Here is an 18354-nt window from a genome sequence, read left to right on the forward strand (position 1 = left end):
GTTATTCCTTTTCCTCTTTTTAAATATGTTAATTATACTGTTTTAGTTGAATTGATAGGTTGTCCCTGATAAATCCACTCCTTACCATTGCAGTGCCACCATTACACTAACAAAGGCAGACAAGTGGTGAATCTATAGCCCTAGACAGTGTTTCCAGGGGGGACAAAAATCAGTAGACAGTACTGGCCCAGAGTTCCAATCAAAGTTGCTCTGCCAGTGCTTGCTTTGCCCACCAAATCAAGCTCATGAAGCTGACCTGCTGACAGTGCTGGCCCAGAGTTCAGGAGAGATGCTTATGCATTGAGTACCATCCAGCCAATTGAACAGTGAGGGCTGAAGCTCTGTAGATAGTGTATGTCCAGAGCTCAAAGTTGCTCAGGGACTGGGCACCGTCTGCTCAATCAAGTTCATGGGGCTGCTGTCCGGCAGGGGTTGTAGGTCCAAATTTCAGATAAGAGTCATTCAGGCACCAGGAATAGTCCACCCAATTGAGCCAAGATAGCCTCCACCCAGTGGAGAGTGTTAATCCAAAGTTCAGTACAAAGTCACTTAAACCTCAGCCCTGCCCACTCAATTTGGCTCAGAGAGCCCCATCTGGCAGAGGCCAGAGGTCCAAATTTTAGTTCAAAGTCACTTAAACCATCCAACTGAGCTTAGAGAGCCCCTCCTGTTGGAGGCCAGAAGTCCAAAGTTCAGTCCAAAGTCACTTAAACCCCAGCCCTGTCCCCCAAGTCGAGTTCAGAGAGCCTTGGCTGTGGGAGGCCAGAGGTCCAAAGTTCCATTCAAAGTCACTTAGACACCCTCCTGCTCATCCAATCAAGTTCAGAGAGCTGTGCCTGGTGGAGGGGGCATGTCCAAAGTTCAGTCACAACTCAAAGTCATTTAAGCACTGGCCCTGCCCACCCAGTGGAGCTCAGAAGTTGTCCTGAAGGGCAGAAAACAGAGCTGCCTGAGAATTTCTGAGGAGCTGAAGATGAGTAGTTCACCATCTCCCCACAAAATTTGGACTGCTCTGCTAATGTTCTCATGGTGCAGCTCCGTGGCTGGCAGACTTCCCCAGATTTCCCAGCTTCCCAGTGAGCTCCTCAAGCACTCTGGACTCTACAGGGGGAAGTCCTTCCAGTAACTAGGGTGGGGAAAGGGTGATCTGGGTGCTCAGGATTGCAGGCAAAATATTTGGTCTTTTGTACCTGACAGAATGAGGCCAGTCCAGTGGTGGTACCAGTGGTGGGACCTCAGTAATGAAGGACTGGGACATAGCAACTGCTCTCCTGTAAGATAAGGTGAGAAGACTTTTGAGACCAGTTTGCTGGCTGACTGGTTGCCCACCATGGAGCTCCTCTTTGAGGGAAGGGGTCTCCCTTCCTCTGAGAGTGGGGCTGGTACCTGTTGTTTTTCTTTCATTTTCTTATTTTTGCTACTTGGTTCAGCCTGGGTGATGTGTACCACCAGCAGTCCTCTCAGTGCGGAGCTCCTCTCATTTGGTTTCCTTCTACTTCAATCCAATATCTCTCCCTTTGGGCATGAGCCTCTGGCAAAAGCTGCTTCTAGTCAGCCATCTTCCCACAATTCTCTTCTGGATTTTTCTATTTTGTGTACATGCTAATATTCATGGTAAACCCTCAGAGATGACAATGCTTTATAGTGATATTAAGTGACTTTTCCAAGGCTCCCAAGTGCAAGCAGTTGAGTGCCAGGCTACAAGCTTCTGTAGGTGTGAGTTGGCAGTGACATTGCCCCCCAGCTGAGATAATGTCTGTGATAGTATTTGGTGAGTGATAATGTGGTATATAAGAGACCATGGCTATGATTATAGACTAACATCCTAATGTACTAATGTTCCCTGGAGGGCTTGCTAAAACAGATTACTTGTCCCCTCAAGCCCCCAGAGATTCTGATTCAGCAGGTTTGACTGGGCCCCAGGACTCTGCAATTCTTAGAGCACTGGGTGATGGTGATGGTGATGCTGCTGCTCCATGTGCCACACTCTGAAGCTTTTGGAGGGCAGGGCAGGGTCACTATTTTAGGGTCTTCAACTGGTTAATACTAGTATAGTCCTTAGCACACAGCAGCCTTTTATAAAATGGGAGCATATAGATTAAATGAGATTTAAGAGACATAACAAACCAAATACAATAAACTGACCTGGTTTTGATCCTGATTAGAACAAACCACCTGCAAGAACATATTTTAGATATTTGAAGAAATTTGAATGTGGACTATTAGATGATACAAAGGACTTATTACTGCCTTGGTTAGATGTAATAATGGCACTATGGTTATGAAAGAAAAGGTCTTTATTGTTACTTTTGGGATGCAAAATAAAATATTTAAGGATAAAATCAACTGATGTCTTAAATTTAAAATATTGTAAAGGGTCCTCTTGTCAAAAAATATACTGTAAAAATTTTTGTGAAATAGGCAGTTGTGAAAACTGAAAAATAAAATATTGTAAAAATAACCAAAGAAGGAGAAAATGAATAGTTTAAATGAATTTGACAAAACTGTGGTGGAATGTTGTCCTGTAGAAGACTGAAACTAGACCCACACCTTTCACCATTAACTAAGATAGACTCTCACTGGATTAAAGATTTAAACTTAAGACATGAAACAATACTAGAAGAAAGCATAAGGAAAACACTTGAAGAAATTGGCTTGGGCGAAAATTTTATGAGGAGGACCCCTTGGGCAATTGAAGCAATATCAAAAATATACTTTTGGGACCTGATCAAACTTATTTCTGCACAGCCAAGAACACAGTAAATAAAATGGGTAGACCGCCCTCAGAATGGGAGAAGATATTTGCTGGTTATGTCTCCGACAAAGGTTTAATAACCAGAATCCACAGAGAACTCAAACATATTAGCAAGAAAAAAAACAAGCGATCCCATCTCAGGGTGGGTAAATGACTTGAAGAGAAATTTCTCTAAAGAAGATAGGCACATGGCCTACAGATATATGAAAAAATGCTCTCCATCCTTAATCATCAGAGAAATGCAAATCAAAACTACCTTGAGGTACCACCTAACCCCAATAAGATTAGCCCATATCACAAAATCCCCAAACCAGAGATGTTGGCGTGGATGTGGAGAAAAGGGAACACTTCTACACTGCTGGTGGGAATGCAAATTAATTTGTTCCTTTTGGAAAAACATCTTGAGAACACTGAGAGATCTGAAAATAGACCTGCCATTTGATCCTGCAATTCCTTTATTAGGTATATATCCAGAAGAACAAAAATCGAATTACAACAAAGATATTTGTATCAGAATGTTTATAGAATTCCAATTCATAATTGCTAGGTCATGGAAGAAGCCTAAATGCCCATCAACTCACGAATGGATCAAACAACTGTGGTATATGTACACCATGGAATACTATGCAGCCCTAAAGAAAGATGGAGACTTTACCTCCTTCGTGTTTATATGGATGGAATTAGAAAATGTTCTTCTTAGCAAAGTATCTCAAGAATGGAAGAAAAAGTATCCAATGTACACAGCCCTATTCTGAAACTAATTCATAGCTTTTATAGGAATGTCATAACCTAATTATAGCCTTAGAATATGGGAAGGGGGTTGGGAGAGGGGAGGTGAGGGGGGTGGATGGGGGAGGGAGGGTGATTGGTAGGGTCACCTCTTTGGTTTATCTTACAAGGGTACAAGTGAATCTTTCTAAAAGCAGAGTATGAATGTCTTAACTCAATAACCAAGAAAATGACATGAAGGTTATGTTAACCAGTTTGATGAGAGTATTTCAAAATGTATATGAAAACAGCACACTGTACCCCATGGTTGCATTAATGTACATAGTTTACTATAAGAAATAAAAACAAAATAAAACTAAACAAACAAACAAACAAAACTATGGTGGAAGCTGTGTAATGACTACATGGACATTCTTGGTACTCTCTATTGTGTACATTACAAGAAACCATACTTTTCCTTAACAAAACACACACACACACACACACCCCAGTATCACAGCCTTATCCCTGCCTGCTGGCTTGGCAAGGAGAGGGACCCCAATACAGGAGTAAGTGGGGTGCTGACTATCTGAGGGGACCCAATGGATAGCTGGGGAGTGGAGGCCAGCATCACTCACCGGTACAGGTTCTTTCTTTCTTTGTCAACTACCTCAGCAGCCACAGGCCCTGTGGGGCCCAAAAATTCATCTTTGGTGCTCGGAGGTTCCATGTGCAAGTCCTCTGGAGGTGCAGGAGAAGACAGAGAGAGAAGGTCCACCTGTTCTGCCTGTGCTGAGCTTCCCTCTAGAATAGCAGGGCAGTGGTCAGCTCTAGATTCCCCTTAGTCCCCACACTGGACCTTTGAGCCCCTTCCCAAGGCTGGCCTGTGGCAGAGAGTATGTCTGCAGTCTCCATCCCTGCACCTGAGGCTGTGGATGCCTCTCGCATCTTCTGTGGACGCCTTCCCCACTGCCCTCAACCCAGCCTCTGCCTGTCTGCCCTGCCACACTGGTCCAGAGTATTACTCTTCCCAGCATGTCCCCAGGAGGGCAGGTGGGAAGAGGAACATGGCTTAGAAGATGGATGGGCAGGGATGGAGAGGTGATTCCCAGGCCTCAGCAGCCTAGAATGGGAGATGGCCCTGGTTCCAACTTAGACCCATGCCATAAAAGTTCTGGAGATAGACAGCACCAGGCCCTGAGGCTGGGGGAGAGGGAGCAGAAATTCAGGCAGGTTCTAGGTGCAAGAGATCATGGATGAGAGGGGCCCTCCCTGGTGGGGAACCTGCCCCATCCGGCATCAGAGGCAGGGGCATGGAGGGATGACCTCCCATGGCTGCCCCTCCCCCACCCATCATGATCCTCCCAGCCTGGCTCCTTCAGACTACCTGATACTTGCTTCTGCTGCTTGAGTGAGGACACGTTACTACTCTTCTCTCCACCATCCTTAGGGTTCATCACAATTGGCTTCCTGCATCCAGAATTGAGAATTGTTCATTTTCCTTATGTTCTTGGAGAAAGCTAGGGCTATATACATGATATCCCTGCTTAAAATTCAACTGTTATCAATTTGAACTCAACTTCTGCTACTTCTATAGCCCCTGTCTCCATTAATGTCTCCTACCCAGTCCCATCCTGAGTGCTGATCACCTTGGCAGCACCTCCCAATAGCTTTGCTTTCTGTTCTCTTTCTTCTGCCTCCATAATGACCACTCTAGGGCTGGGCCTTGGCATCTGTGGTCTGAACCATTGCAGTGTCCCCTGAAAGGTCTTCCTGCTTCACTCTGTTTCCTCCACAGCCCATTTTCTGCACAGCAGGTGACTGGCACATATGAATTGGGTATATCTTGTGGGTGCTGAAGCCCTGTAATGTCTCTCCATTGTTTCTGGGGGAAAACGGATAATTCTTAATGTGGTCCAAAAGGCCTTGCTATGGTCCCTGTCCCTCTGCAACTCCATCAAGGCCACTTTCTCCCTGCCCACTGGCCTATAGACCAGTGGTTCTCAAACTCAATGTGTTTAAATGTCCCCTGGGGGGCTTGCTAAAATACAGATGACTTGCCTCTGCAAGCTCCCAGAGATTCAGATTCAGCAGGTCTGAATAGGCCCCAGGACTCTGCAGTTCTTGGAGCTCTGGGTGACGGTGATTGTGCTGCTGCTGCTCCATGGGCCACACTCTGAGCAGTGCTGCTCCAGACTCCTGGCTTCCTTCTGTTCCTTATAGGGTTAGAATCTCCCCTCCCTCACAGTTCCTACTTCTGCCTAGAATCCACACCCTTTTGGCCCAGCCAACCTTTCCCATCTGTCAGAGCTCAGGTCAGCTCCTCTGCACAGGGCCAGATGGGCCCATGAGTGAGCTCACACCCAGCCCAGGTGCAGTAATGTAGACGTGTAGGGTAACTTGTGCCTGTCTCCCTGGGACTACACTCCTGGAGGTTGGGCTGTGTCTTTCTTGTTCATTGCTGTGAACTCAGATCCCTAAATAGTGCCCAACACGTAGTGGTTTTTCAGGGAATGTCCGTTCAGTGGATGGCTGCCTCTGCCTAAAACGAGGAGCTCTTTCTCCTCTATTGTAAGCAGAGCATAGCAGCTAGGAACTTGGGGACAGCACTTTACAGATACAGGCTGAAATGTGCCAACTGAGAGAATAAGGGGCTGAAAGCAGATTCCTGGGGATGGAAAATGGATTTTGCTGTTACAGGGGCTTGGGACTTGCCCCTCAAGCCAAGGGTGTGTATGTGTGTGGCTGTGTGTGTACCTGTGTGTGAGTTGCAGTGATGGTGAGAGTGGTCTGTGTCTCTGTCTCCCCCATGTGGGCATTGCTTTCATTGTTCCAAATCTTCCCTGGTCTGCACTGAAGGAGCCTGTACTTGTGGTCATTTAGTATCACACTATGGTGGCCCCAGAGGATTCACTCACTCACCCACTCACTTTTTCACTTTCCATCCCCTTATTTGTCTAACAGAAAGGGTTTCAGCAGGAAGGTGATTTGATTCTATTTTCATTAACTAACCTCACTTTGGCTGCTGTGGCTTCCTGGTTTCCTCCTGGCTCTGTCTGTCTCTCTCACTCTAAGAATCTTTCCCTGTCTCTAGGCTCAGCCCTGAGTCTGTGCCAGCCAGAGGGAGTTCTGGGGACCCTTTCCCACCTGTTAGAGATGAGCAGTGCAGGCTTCTCTTTCTCCAGCGTCCTCAGCTCCTGCTTCAGCTCTGTACCCAGAGGGTCCTGGTCCAGCCTGCAAGCACAAAAAGGGCCTGGTTCTCCTGAGGTCCCCACGTGCTCCCTGGGCCCTCAGGGCCCATCCAGAATCCAGGGTCCTGCTCCTCCTAAAGGACTCTGTCCCAGGTTGGGATCCCTGGGAGTCAGGCTCTATGGTGGAGAGTTGTGTGAGGAATTTTACTAGGGAGTGTTCTGGGGTCCACACCAGGGTAAGGGGAGGGAGGGAAGTGGGTTGGGCAGAGGGAGAAGTGGGTGCCAGACCATCTCAGGAGAGGCCTCTTTTAGCCCTATGGGCAGTTCTGAAGCTGGGCAGGCCCTTTAGAGCTGTCTGGGGTTGGGATGAGAGTCTGTGCCTTTGTATCCCAACATCTGTCAGGCGTCAGATGTTGGATGCAGGCCACACCAGGAAGCAGGTGTGACCTTGGTGACAAGCTGTCATTGGCAGGGGCCATCCTTGCAGCCAGCTACCAGTGGCACTTCCCATGTCCTCATAGTGACCACCTAGGGCCTGGGTCCTGGGTTTTTTTTCCTGGAGGTTGGAAGTTTTGCTGGAAAGAGAGAGTCCTGTTTCCAGTCTCACAGGCCTTGTATTCTGGGGTTTCTGCCAAACTTGGGACAGTTATTGCCCAAATATATTGCCTCTTCTGGATCTCTGTGTCCTTAGTCATGGGTGAATCTCTCCTGCTCTGCCTGTTATGAGATGTAAATAAGGCAGGAGGTGACAAGACCCTCACCCAAAGGGCCAGGCCTTTGTCACCCTACTGTGAGCAAAGCTGTTCTACTCTTGGGGAGGGGATGGAGCCCAAACAGTAGACAGTTGTCCCTCTCAACCAAGTCCTGGGCTACAAGAGGGAAGGATGGGGCACCTTCACAAGACCTCAAGGAGCCACATTCCTTCCCAGGCAGCAGAGGTTTGATGACCATGCTGGCCAAGCTCTGGCTCTTCAACTTGGGGTAGATGGTTACAGCCAACAGTACTCAGTGGCCAGCAGGCTGGGGGTGGGAAGGTGCTGGTCCCAGGGCTGGAATCCTCTGGTTGTAAGTGGCCAGTTTTAGCTCCAGAAGACAGGCCCAAGTGAAGATTGTTTATCCTTGTTATGCTGCCCTGACTCCTCCTTTAGGTTTGGGAGAGGGAGCAGGAGGCCTGGCTGAGGAAAGCCCAGGGGCCCAGGATTCCAGAACCGCTCTGAGAACTCAGAGCAGGACCTGAGACTCTGGACCTAGTATCTGGAGCTTCTGTTAGCTCCTTGAGCATGTGGCATGGCCCCGTCAAGCTATAAGGAAGTGTTCAGCAGAAATGGCCCATGGGCTTGCTTACAGGGAAGTGGAAGAAAGAGCAAGTGGCCCAGAAATGGTGTGGGAGTGACTACCTGGGGAAGGACATTAGTCTCTGGGGCCTGCAGGATGGGAATTGAAGGCTGGGGGCTCATTCCACTCCAGTCACACAGGGCTCTGCAGGGGTCTCAGGGTCTAGGTGCTCGAGCCCGAGTCTGTTGGGCCCTCTCCCCACTCTATCTCTTGCCTGGACAGCTCTCCCCAAAGTAGCCTGGGCAACTCCTATTTCCCTTTCAGGCCTCAGTCTGATGTCCCTTCCTCAGAGAAGCCCTTCCTGGCCCTTCAACCTAATTCTATCCTCCCCCAGAGTTAAATTCTCATAATACTCCATGATTCCCTTTCATAGAACTCAACAGAGATGATGCATATGCATTTGTGCGTTCTTAGGTGAGCAATGTTTATCTCTTTCCCAGTAGAGTTTAAATTTACCAGGGCAGGACCCAGGCCTGTTTGCTCACTGTCCTATCCCCAGGGCCTGGCCCAGTGCTTGCACATGGGAGGCATGCCGTGAATGAATGAATGAGTGAATGAATGAAGTGCTGCCCTGCAGTGATGCTGGAGTCCCTTAGAACACGCAGCCTTACTAACACTTATTATTTGATCGTGTCTAACTCTTCCTAGCACTAGCCTTGTTCTTTATACATTTTGTTTTATTATAATCCATGAAGTCGGTATGATATTCCCATTCCACAGATGAAGGGACTGGATCTCAGAGGGGACAGTGACTTTCCTGAGTGGCCTGTGTAAGTAAGAGGCAGACCCAGTAAGAAATCCAAGCTGACTATGCATTTAGCAGCCCCTTTTCCTTCCTTGATCCGATCCCTTGCCACCCTACTGCCCTCACTCCCATACCCTCTGCCCAGAGGGGGCCCACAGGGCCTTACCACAGGAGCGTGAGTGAGCAGGCGGGATGCCTTAGCCCCTCACAGAGCAGCCTCACACCAAGGTCTCCCAGGTCGTTCTGCTGCAGGTCCAGCTCCTTCAGGCTGCGGCTGGTGCTGAGCATAGAGGCCAGGTCCTGGCAGCAGCTGAATGTGAGGCCACAGCTGACCAGCCTGCAGGAGAGACACACATGGTCCCGTAGTCATTATCATCAGTACTCACTCATCTGGGTAACTGGGGTCTAGTCCCCCTCTCCTGTAGCTATGACCCTTTGGGGGCCCTGCAGTGACATTAGGGAAGATAAAAACTTTCCTGGATTGCAGTAATCTGGGAGATTTTTACTTTCCTCTTATAGCCAAGAAGCAACCTCCCTTTCTCAATCCACCCACCTCAAATTCTAGTAGTCACCACTTCAATCTCGAGGAATGATTTGCCCAATGTTCCATGTGTATACCTGGGTGTAACTCAATGTTTTTTCAACCTCTTTTGTTTTATAGCACACTTGAAACTATAGTTAAACTTCTGTGACACACTTAAATTATGTTGAAAAAAAAAAGTTAAAAAAGGAATATATTTACTGTGCTTTGAACTTCTTTTGAAAATAATTTAATTAATAATCTTTGAAAATTTTCATGGCACATCCAAAATCATCTCTTGGTACACCAGTATGTCATGGCATATTGGTTGAAGATCACTGGTCTGTCAATCACATCAGCCCTGCCAAACACCCCAAGTCAGTGGCCATAGGATGCTTTGGTAGGTTTCAATAGTAAGAGGGTCTGCAGTTCAGGAAAAAAATGAGTTATCTCAAAGAAGAATAAAAATTGAAGGGGAGTATGATGGCTTCAGGAGGAACTGAGGTTCCTAGGCTCCCCATTACACTGGGAGTGCACACTGATGACAGTGTCTGGCATGCCATATGCCATGCTGAGCAGTGCCACTGTCCCACAGCCTGCCTTAGGTATCTGGGTGGGTAACTCTGCCTCTCTTGGAGCTGGGCTGAAGGCCCTGTGTAGAGGTGGGGTCTGCTGGCCAGGGCAGCCCCTTGCTGTTCATGGGCTGAGTATCACAGAGGGGTGAAGGGAGAGGGATGGAAAGGCAGGCTGGTGTATGCTTTCTTTCCAGATAAAGTTCTTCCCTCTCCCTGCAGTGTGGGGGTTACAGAGATGTTCCAGGAGGGACTGACATTGGGGTGCCTATGGATGAGGCTCAATGTAATTTATTTAATCATGATAATCAATGTGCACTTTGATTAGTACAACCTCTTTTTTTTTTTTTTGGAGCCAGAGTGTTACTTTTGTTGCCCTTGGTATAGTGCTGTGGCATCATAGCTCACAGCAACCTCAAACTCTTGGGCTTAAGTGATTTTCTTGCCTCAGCCTTCCAAGTAGCTGGGACTACAGGCACCCACCACAACGCCCAGCTATTTTTAGAGATGAGGTCTCTTGCTCTTGCTCAGAGGAGTCTTGAACCTGTGAGCTCCAGCAATCCACCTTCCTCGGTCTCCCAGAGTGCGGGGATTATGGGAGTGAGCCACCGAGCCTGGCCAGTAATCTATTTAGAGGACAAAATTAGCAATGTACATATCCTTCACCCAGCAATTCTATTTTGCAGAATTTAGGCCACAGATAATCCACTGTGTCTCAGGATGCATAAGAAAGAGGTCAACAGCAGCACTGTTCATGGGGGCAAAGACTGGAGAAAACCTGGATGCCTATAACAAGAGCTTGATTAAAAACAAATGGTAAATATACGTGTTCCTGCCATTAAAAGAGATGCAGCAATGTTGTATGCACTGATGTGGGGCCATCTCCAAGACAAAGCAAAGTGCAGGACAGTGTTTGTGGTGTGCTGCCATTTATGTAAGGAAAGGGCTATGTGTCTGCTTATGCTGTGTGTACACAGGCTGTCTCTGGGGAAGGCTGTCTGGGGGTCCTCTGCCCTTGGGGCCTCAGCCGTGCTTCTAGAACCTTTGGCTCCCACATCTGGGTCTTCTCAGCCCTCAGCAGAAAGCTCAGGACCTTATTTGCAGTCCTTGCTAGTAACATATCACATAGCCCTCACAGGGTCTTGGCTCAGAGAGGGGCCTGGGAAAGTAGAAAAGCAGGTATCAAACCTGACTTCAAAATCCTAATGCTGTTTCTTCTCAGCTGTGTGACCTTAGTAAAGTAATTTAACCTCTCAGATTCAATCTTGACAAAAGTAGTGAGGAAGAAATCTTACAGGACCTACTGAGTTGTAGCCTTCCAGGAATCACTGACCTCTGATGTTAGAGGGGGTCCCCTTCCTGTCCACCCATCCTGTTAACTCTTGGCTCAGCATTATTGAGTGGGAAACAGGCAATGGCCCTGGGAAGGGGAGAGGTTTGACTTTGGGAAATAAGGAGGGAAGTACTTGCTTCTATGGAAGAGACCCTGATGGCAGCCTTCTGAGCAGAGGGTTGTGTGTGTAACTTTGTGTGTCAGGGTAAGGGGCCCTGGGGTCTCAGGGAGAGGTGAACAGTCCCCTTGATTCTATATGGGGCATGACACTGGCTTCTTGGATGAGATAAAAGATTGAATTAAGTGGACACCAGTGATTTTAACTCTTTGACTGAGCCCCAGGCCGAGTAGGAGTCCCTGTTACTAGGCAGATCCCAGCTGTTGAGACCAGGAGAGCAACAGCAAGCACTGTGCTAAGTACTTCATCCACTAACCCCCATAACAAGTCTGTGAAGTTGGTACTGTTAATCATCATACATTCTTTCCCTGGAACCACCTTGTGTCCATGACCCTGGGTAATGTCTTCTACCAAGAGCTTGAATCTATCTCTCTACCCCTGGAATCTTGGCCTGGCTATCACAGGACTTGCTTTGGCCAATGGGACAATAGCAAATGTGACTTAAACAGGGGCTTGGAAAGACTGTGCCCATTGGGACTTGGGTGCTCATGCTGGATTTGAAGCCCAGAGGCCACGTCCCTCAGCCCAGGTGTGGGTGAGTCTCCTCCTGAGCCTCCACAGCCTGGCTGACATCCTGTAGGCCCCTCCCCACTCCCAAAGCAGATCTCCAATTCTCTCTGCCCCTCCCCTGGTCTGCCTGACACAGGCAGGCAGCTTCCTGTTCCTCCCATGTCCACCCTACAAGACCGTGTCAACCCAGGACAATTACTGTAGTCGCTGCAGCCTGCAACTCTGCTGTCTCAGTCTCTGGCAAAGATGCTTGGCTCCTGCATCCGTGACCATGTTGAAGCTCAGCTCCAGCTCAGTCAGGGTTTGGCTGGTGCTCAGCCCAAAGGCAAGGTCCTTGCAGCCCTCCGCTGTGAGGCCACAGTTGGCCAACCTGTAGGAAGCACATACCCAGAACCTTGAGTTTCATAACATCTTGATTCAGTGAATGCCCACATACACCCACTGACAACCTATTGTGGGCCAGGTGGAGGTCAATAGGAACAGCCTCCAAGGACCCAGAAATTCACAGGCTACTGGGAAACAGAGAAAGAAACAAATAACAGTGGTCAATTTTGGAATCTTTTTTGATCAAAACCTTCCAATGTTTTCTGATATCACTTAGAGCAGTGGTTCTCAACCTGTGGGTGGTGACCCCTTTGTAACAATGAAAATACATCGTGGCATTAGGAAGGAGGTTGAGAACCACTGACTTAGAGTGAAATCCAAGGTCCTTGTCCTGGTCTACAGGGCCCTGATGGCCTAGATCCTTGTCATTTTGCCCTAATCTCTAAACTGTCTCTTTAAAAAATTTTTGGATTAATAAGAGTACATATGATTGGGTTACACTGTTTGCCTTTGTTAGGTAGTATTCAAGTTGTAGCTGAGTCCTTCACCCAAGAGGTGCACCATGTACATTTACATTGTATCTGTCAGATGGAAGCTTACTGAGTCCCCTTACCTTTTCCCCTTCCCCCTGCTTGAATTTAATTATGTTTTTCTCTCATGTGGGCTTATAGTTGTTCATCTACTCATTTAAAATTAGTACACAGAGTGTTTGCTTTTCCATCCTTGAGATGCTTTACCAAGTTAAAGAGAACACTCTTTAACTCCATCCGGGTAAATACAAAAGAAAGATGTAAAGTGTCCATCTTTCTTATGGCTGAACATAAAGTATTCCATGGCATACATATGTCACAGTTTATTAATCCTTCCATGGGTTGACAGGTGTTTATATTATTTTCACATCTTTGTGATTCTAAATTGAGCCACTATTAAACATTTGTAGCTTTATTTATTTAGAGACAGAGTCTCAAGCTGTCACCCTGGGTAGAGTGTTGTGGTATCACAGCTCACAGCAACCTCCAACTCTTGGGCTTATAGGCTTCTCCTGGCTCAGCTTCCCAAGTAGCTGGGACTATAGGCACCCACCACAATGCCTGGCTATTTTTTGGTTGTAGTTGTTATTGTTGTTTGGCAGGCTAAGGCTGGATTTGAACCCACTAGCTCCTGTGTATGTGGCTGGCGCCCTGGCCTCTGAGCTATAGGCGCCAACCCTAATTTATTTTATTTTTAACTTCTGTCTCCCTCTTCAACACATTGCAATTTGCGTTCTGGCCCTTTCATGCCACAAAACTGATTCTGCTGAGACTATCCATGACTCTCCTGTCACTAAATCAATGAACAGATCTCAGTTCTTATCTTATCTGACCTCCCAGCAGCAGTGGCCCCTGCTGACCCCATTCTCTTTCAATCTCTCTGCTTTGTGGTTTCTATGACCCCACTTGGCTCCTCTTCTCAGGCTTCTTTGTTACTCTTCTTTGTTTAGTCATTAAACATTGGGGGGTAGGATTCCCCAAGGTTTGAAATGCAATCTTCTCTTTACATATGAATTTTAGGATCAGCTTGTTCATTTCTGCATAAAAGACAACTGAGGTTGTTTTTTCTTTATTGTTGGGGGATCACTGAGGGTACAAAGAACCAGGTTACATCAATTGCATTTGTTAGATAAGGACCCTCTTATAATTGTGTCTGGTCCCCAAAAAGTGTACCACACCTGTGTCCTTCCACCTCTCCCTCCATCCCTTCCTCTGCTCTCCCCATCCCCTAACCCCCACCGTATACTAGGACATTAATTGTACTCGAATCAGAATTGAGTACATAGGATTCTTGCTTCTCTTGCACTAGACTGTTTATTGCAGCTTAATTTACAATGGCCAAGAGTCACGCAGTAGTGTTCTGTGGGGTAGGTGGGAAGGATTTTTTTTCTGTTCATTGATATTGTTGGTGTTCATTGTTTGGAATCAATCAAGTTTTGGGAATCACTGCCGCTGCTGTCAATATGTCGGTCCCAACTCACTCATGAAGCAACTGCCCATTCAGTTGAGGGCTGGGGCTGTCCTGGTTAGCAATGAGAAAGGTGAGATTTCAATGGAGAAAGTGAAGGTAAAACGTTATGTATCCAGAAAGAGGCCAGACTATGCCCCTATGGAGTCCTCAGATGAGGAGGATGAAGAATTTTCGTTCATTAAGAAAGCTAAAGAACAAGAAGCAGAGCCTGAGGAACAGGAGGAAGATTCATCTAGTGACCCTTGGCTGTGGTGCTTACAGAACCGTATTAGTGAAGATGTGGAAGAGAGATTGGCTGAACTTCAGAAAACAGTGGAACCTGAAGTAGTAGTAGAAAGTGACTCAGAAGTAGAAGGAGCTGCTTGGTGCATGGAATGAGAAGATAGCAATGAAGGAGAAGAAGAAGAAATTGATGATGAGGAAACAGAGTGGTCCTGTGGCATGATGCGTCAGCGAGCACAGGAGAGAAAAAATGAAGAGATGGAAGTCATGGAAGTAGACGATGAAGGACGTTCTGGGGAAGAGTCAGGTTCAGAATCTGAGTATGAAGAGTACACAGACAGTGAAGATGGGATGGAGTCTCACTTTAAGCCAGTCTTCATTCGAAAGAAGGACAAAGTGACAGTACAAGAACATGAGGCTGAAGCACTGATACAAAAGGAGCTGGAGTAGGAAGCAAAATGCATGGCTGAAAAGAGGCGCAAGTACGCACTCAAGATTGTAGAAGAGGAGAACAAGAAAGAGCTGGAGGAGAACAAGTGGTCCTTAGCTGCACTGGATGCACTGAATACTGACGATGAAAATGATGAGGAGGAATATGAGGCATGGAAGTTTCAAGAGCTGAAAAGAATCTAGAGGGACCGAGAAGACAGAGAAGCGCTTGAAAAGGAGAAAGCAGAAATTGAATGCATGAGAAACCTGACTCAGGAAGAGAGGCGAGCTGAACTTCAGGCAAATGGCAAAGTCATCACCAAGAAAGCTGTTAAGGGCAAATACAAGTTCTTACAGAAATATTACCACCGGGGTGCCTTCTTCATGGGTGAAGATGAAGCAGTATACAAGAGAGATTTCAGTGCCCCCACCTTGGAGGATCATTTCAACAAAACTATTCTTCCTAAAGTCATGCAGGTCAAGAACTTTGGCACTCTGGTCATACCAAATACACTCACCTTGTGGATCAAGACACCACCTCCTTTGACTCAGCATGGGGACAAGAGAGTACCCAGAACAAAGTTCTTTAAACAAAAGGCAGCTGGGGTATGAGATGTATTTGAGTGACTATCTGCCAAGAAGTGGAAAACTACCTAGGGACCAACTACTTATTCTTCCAACTCTGGAACACAAGGGGAAGTCTCAGCATTTGTTCCTTGATTTGCTTTTGCCATTCTTTAGGTCCCTGTATCCAGCCTATTGGACCTACTGCCATGTTTATGATACTGGGTAGCAATCTTTGGCAGTGCTTTGTGGTTTGGACTCATGCTAAGAAACCCACAGAAAAGCACTATCCAGGTAGGAATAGAGGCTTCCCACTTAAAACTATTTCTGAGAAATCTTAGGTTTTATCATCGGTATCACCTCCCATATTTACTTGGGACTATTCTGAGTTTTTTTCTAGCCACTTAGCTTATATTACAAATATGGGCATGTAAATGAGTGGACTTCTATCTTAGGGTCAGAAGTAACATACCAGGAAATCTAAAGCTCATTGAAACCTGTTTTGCATTTTTGGTTAAGTCAATTTTTCTAGGTAAACATACTTTTTGATCCATTTATGTGTGTGATTAAAAATAAAAGAATCACACACCAAGAAAATTTTTAGCTTAATACTAGAAATGTCCAGGCTGACAAACATTAACTAGCTGTTAAGTACAGTAGGAAATTGTTAGGCAGAGGGCATTTCACATTTTGATCATCCCCTTTGATCTCAGAAAGAGACGCTAGACAGGCTTTAAATAGCACCCAGAGATGTTTGCTTGTCCTTGCTCTCCAAACTGTACATAACCACAGAACAAAAGCTGGTGCATCAACCAGAGCATCTGTCTTATTGAATCCAAGTACCTACTAGTATAGTCTTTCCCCCTTTTTTCCTCCCCCTTCATCCCCAATGTGAATTAAATTGAGTTTTTCTCTTGTGTGGGTGTGTATTAGTTTGTCTACTGGCTTCATATTAGTATTAAGTAGGTTGAATACTTGTTTTCCATTCTTGTGACACTTTACTAAGAAGAATGTGTTTCAACTCCATCCAAGTAAACACAAAACATGTAAAATGTCTATCTTTTTATGGTTGAATAGTATGCCATGGTGTTGCTAATATGTTTTGAGGATTTTGCATATGTATTTCTTTTTTTTTTCTCTTTTGGTGTCTTCGGTTGTCTTTGTCTGATTTTGGTATCATGGTGATATTGTTTTGATACAAAGAGTTGGCAAGTGTTCCACTTTCCTCTATTTTTGGAAGAGTTTGAGAAAGTAAGTTTTAATTCTTTAAATATTTGGTAGAATTCACTAGTACATTCTAGGTTAGGATTTTTTTATAGAAAGTTTTTTGTTTACTAATTCAATATCTTTACTTGTTTTAGGTGTATTTAGATTTTTTATTTTTTTTTTAGTCAGTTCAAACAGTTTGTGTCTTTTTAGAAATTGGCCCATTTTGCCTAGCTTATCTAATTGGTTAACTTACAGCATTTAATAACATTCCCTTTTAGTCCTTTTTATTTCTGTAATGACAGATGTGATGCCCCCTCTTTTATTCCTGATTTTAGTAATTTGAGTCTTGTCTTTATCTCAGTCTAGGTAAAAGTTTGCCAATTTTGTTGATACTTTCAAAGAACCAACTTTTGATTTAATTGATTTTATGTATTATTTTTCTGCCTTATATTTAATTTATTTCCACTGTAATAAATATTATTTCCTTCTCTTTGCTTTGGTTTTATTTGCTTTTAAAATAAATTTCTTAAAGTTTAAGGTCAGTTTATTGATTTGAGGTCTTTTTTTTCTCTTTTCTTCCTCCTTTTCTCCCTCCCTTCCTTCCTTCTTTTCTCATTTTCTTTGTTCATTCAAAATTTCTTTCTTAGAGCAGTTTTAGGTTCACAGCAAAAAGCACAGAGAGTTTTGATATACCCCTCTGTCCCTGCCCCCATATCATCTTCTCCACTGCAGACATTCTGCATCACAGTGGTGCATTTGTTACAATTGATGAGCCTGCACAGACACGTCATTATCACCCAAAGTCCATAGTTTACACTAGAGTTTACTCTTGGTGTTGTTTATTCCATGGCTTTTGACAGCTGTGCAATGACATATATTCACTATTATTGTGTCACACAGAATAATTTCACTGCCCTGAAAATCCTCTCTGCTCTGCCCATTCATCCATCCCTCCCTGTTTACCCCTGGCAGCCACTGATCTTTATACAGTCTCCATAGTTTTGGCTTTTCCAAAATGCCATATGGTTGGAATCATATGGTATATGGCCTTTTCAGGTTGGCTTCCTTTATGGTACTATGCATTTAAGGTCTGTATCTTTTATGGTTTGATAACTTCTTTCTAGCACTAAGTAGTCCATTGTCTGGATAGATATCAATTTATTTATCCATTCGCTTACTGAAGGATGTCTCATTGCTTCCACATTTTTGCACTGATGAAGAAAGCTGCCATAAACATCCATGACAGGCTTATGTGTAGACATAGGTTTTGAAGTCATTTGGGTAAATACCAAGGAGTGTGATTGTTGGATCATATGGTAAAACTAAGTTTAGAGGCCGGGGATGGTGGCTCATGCCTGTAATCCTAGCACTCTGGGAGGATTATCTGAGCCCACAGGTTTGAGACCAGCCTGAGCCAGAGCAAGACCCTCTGTCTAAAAACATCCAACCATTGTGGCAGGTGCCTGTAGTCCTAGCTACTTGGGAAGCTGAGGCCAGAATATCACCAGAGCCCAAGAGTTTGAGGTCTCTGTGAGCTATGATGCCATGGCATTCTGCTGAGGGCAACAAACTGAGACTCTGTCTCAAAAAAATAAAAAGGTATATTTAGGTTTATAAAAAATTGCCAATTCATCTTTTTTTTTTATTGAATGGTAACTATGTACATTAATGCACTTCTGGGGTACAGTGTGGGGTTTTCATATGCAATCTGAAATACTTCCATCAAATTGGTCAACACAGCCTTCATGTCATTTTCTC

At 45.4% G+C, this 18354-nt stretch overlaps 1 protein-coding gene and 1 pseudogene across 1 annotated transcript in view; one reads left to right on the plus strand and one right to left on the minus strand.

Annotated features, from left to right (window-relative positions):
* The window catches only part of LOC100965829 (NACHT, LRR and PYD domains-containing protein 1-like), a 66730-nt gene that overhangs the window by 34247 nt on the left and 14129 nt on the right, over positions 1-18354 (minus strand). Inside the window, 5 exon segments of the mRNA XM_012805949.2 lie at positions 4102-4267; positions 4851-4933; positions 6611-6697; positions 8901-9071; positions 12047-12217. Coding sequence (XP_012661403.2) covers positions 4102-4267; positions 4851-4933; positions 6611-6697; positions 8901-9071; positions 12047-12217 — 678 coding nt within the window.
* LOC105887096 lies at positions 12658-15539 on the plus strand (annotated as a pseudogene).

The sequence above is a fragment of the Otolemur garnettii genome, unplaced genomic scaffold, assembly GCF_000181295.1.
Source record: "Otolemur garnettii isolate 467f Iridium unplaced genomic scaffold, OtoGar3 scaffold00046, whole genome shotgun sequence".
NCBI classification, from domain to species: Eukaryota; Metazoa; Chordata; class Mammalia; order Primates; family Galagidae; genus Otolemur; species Otolemur garnettii.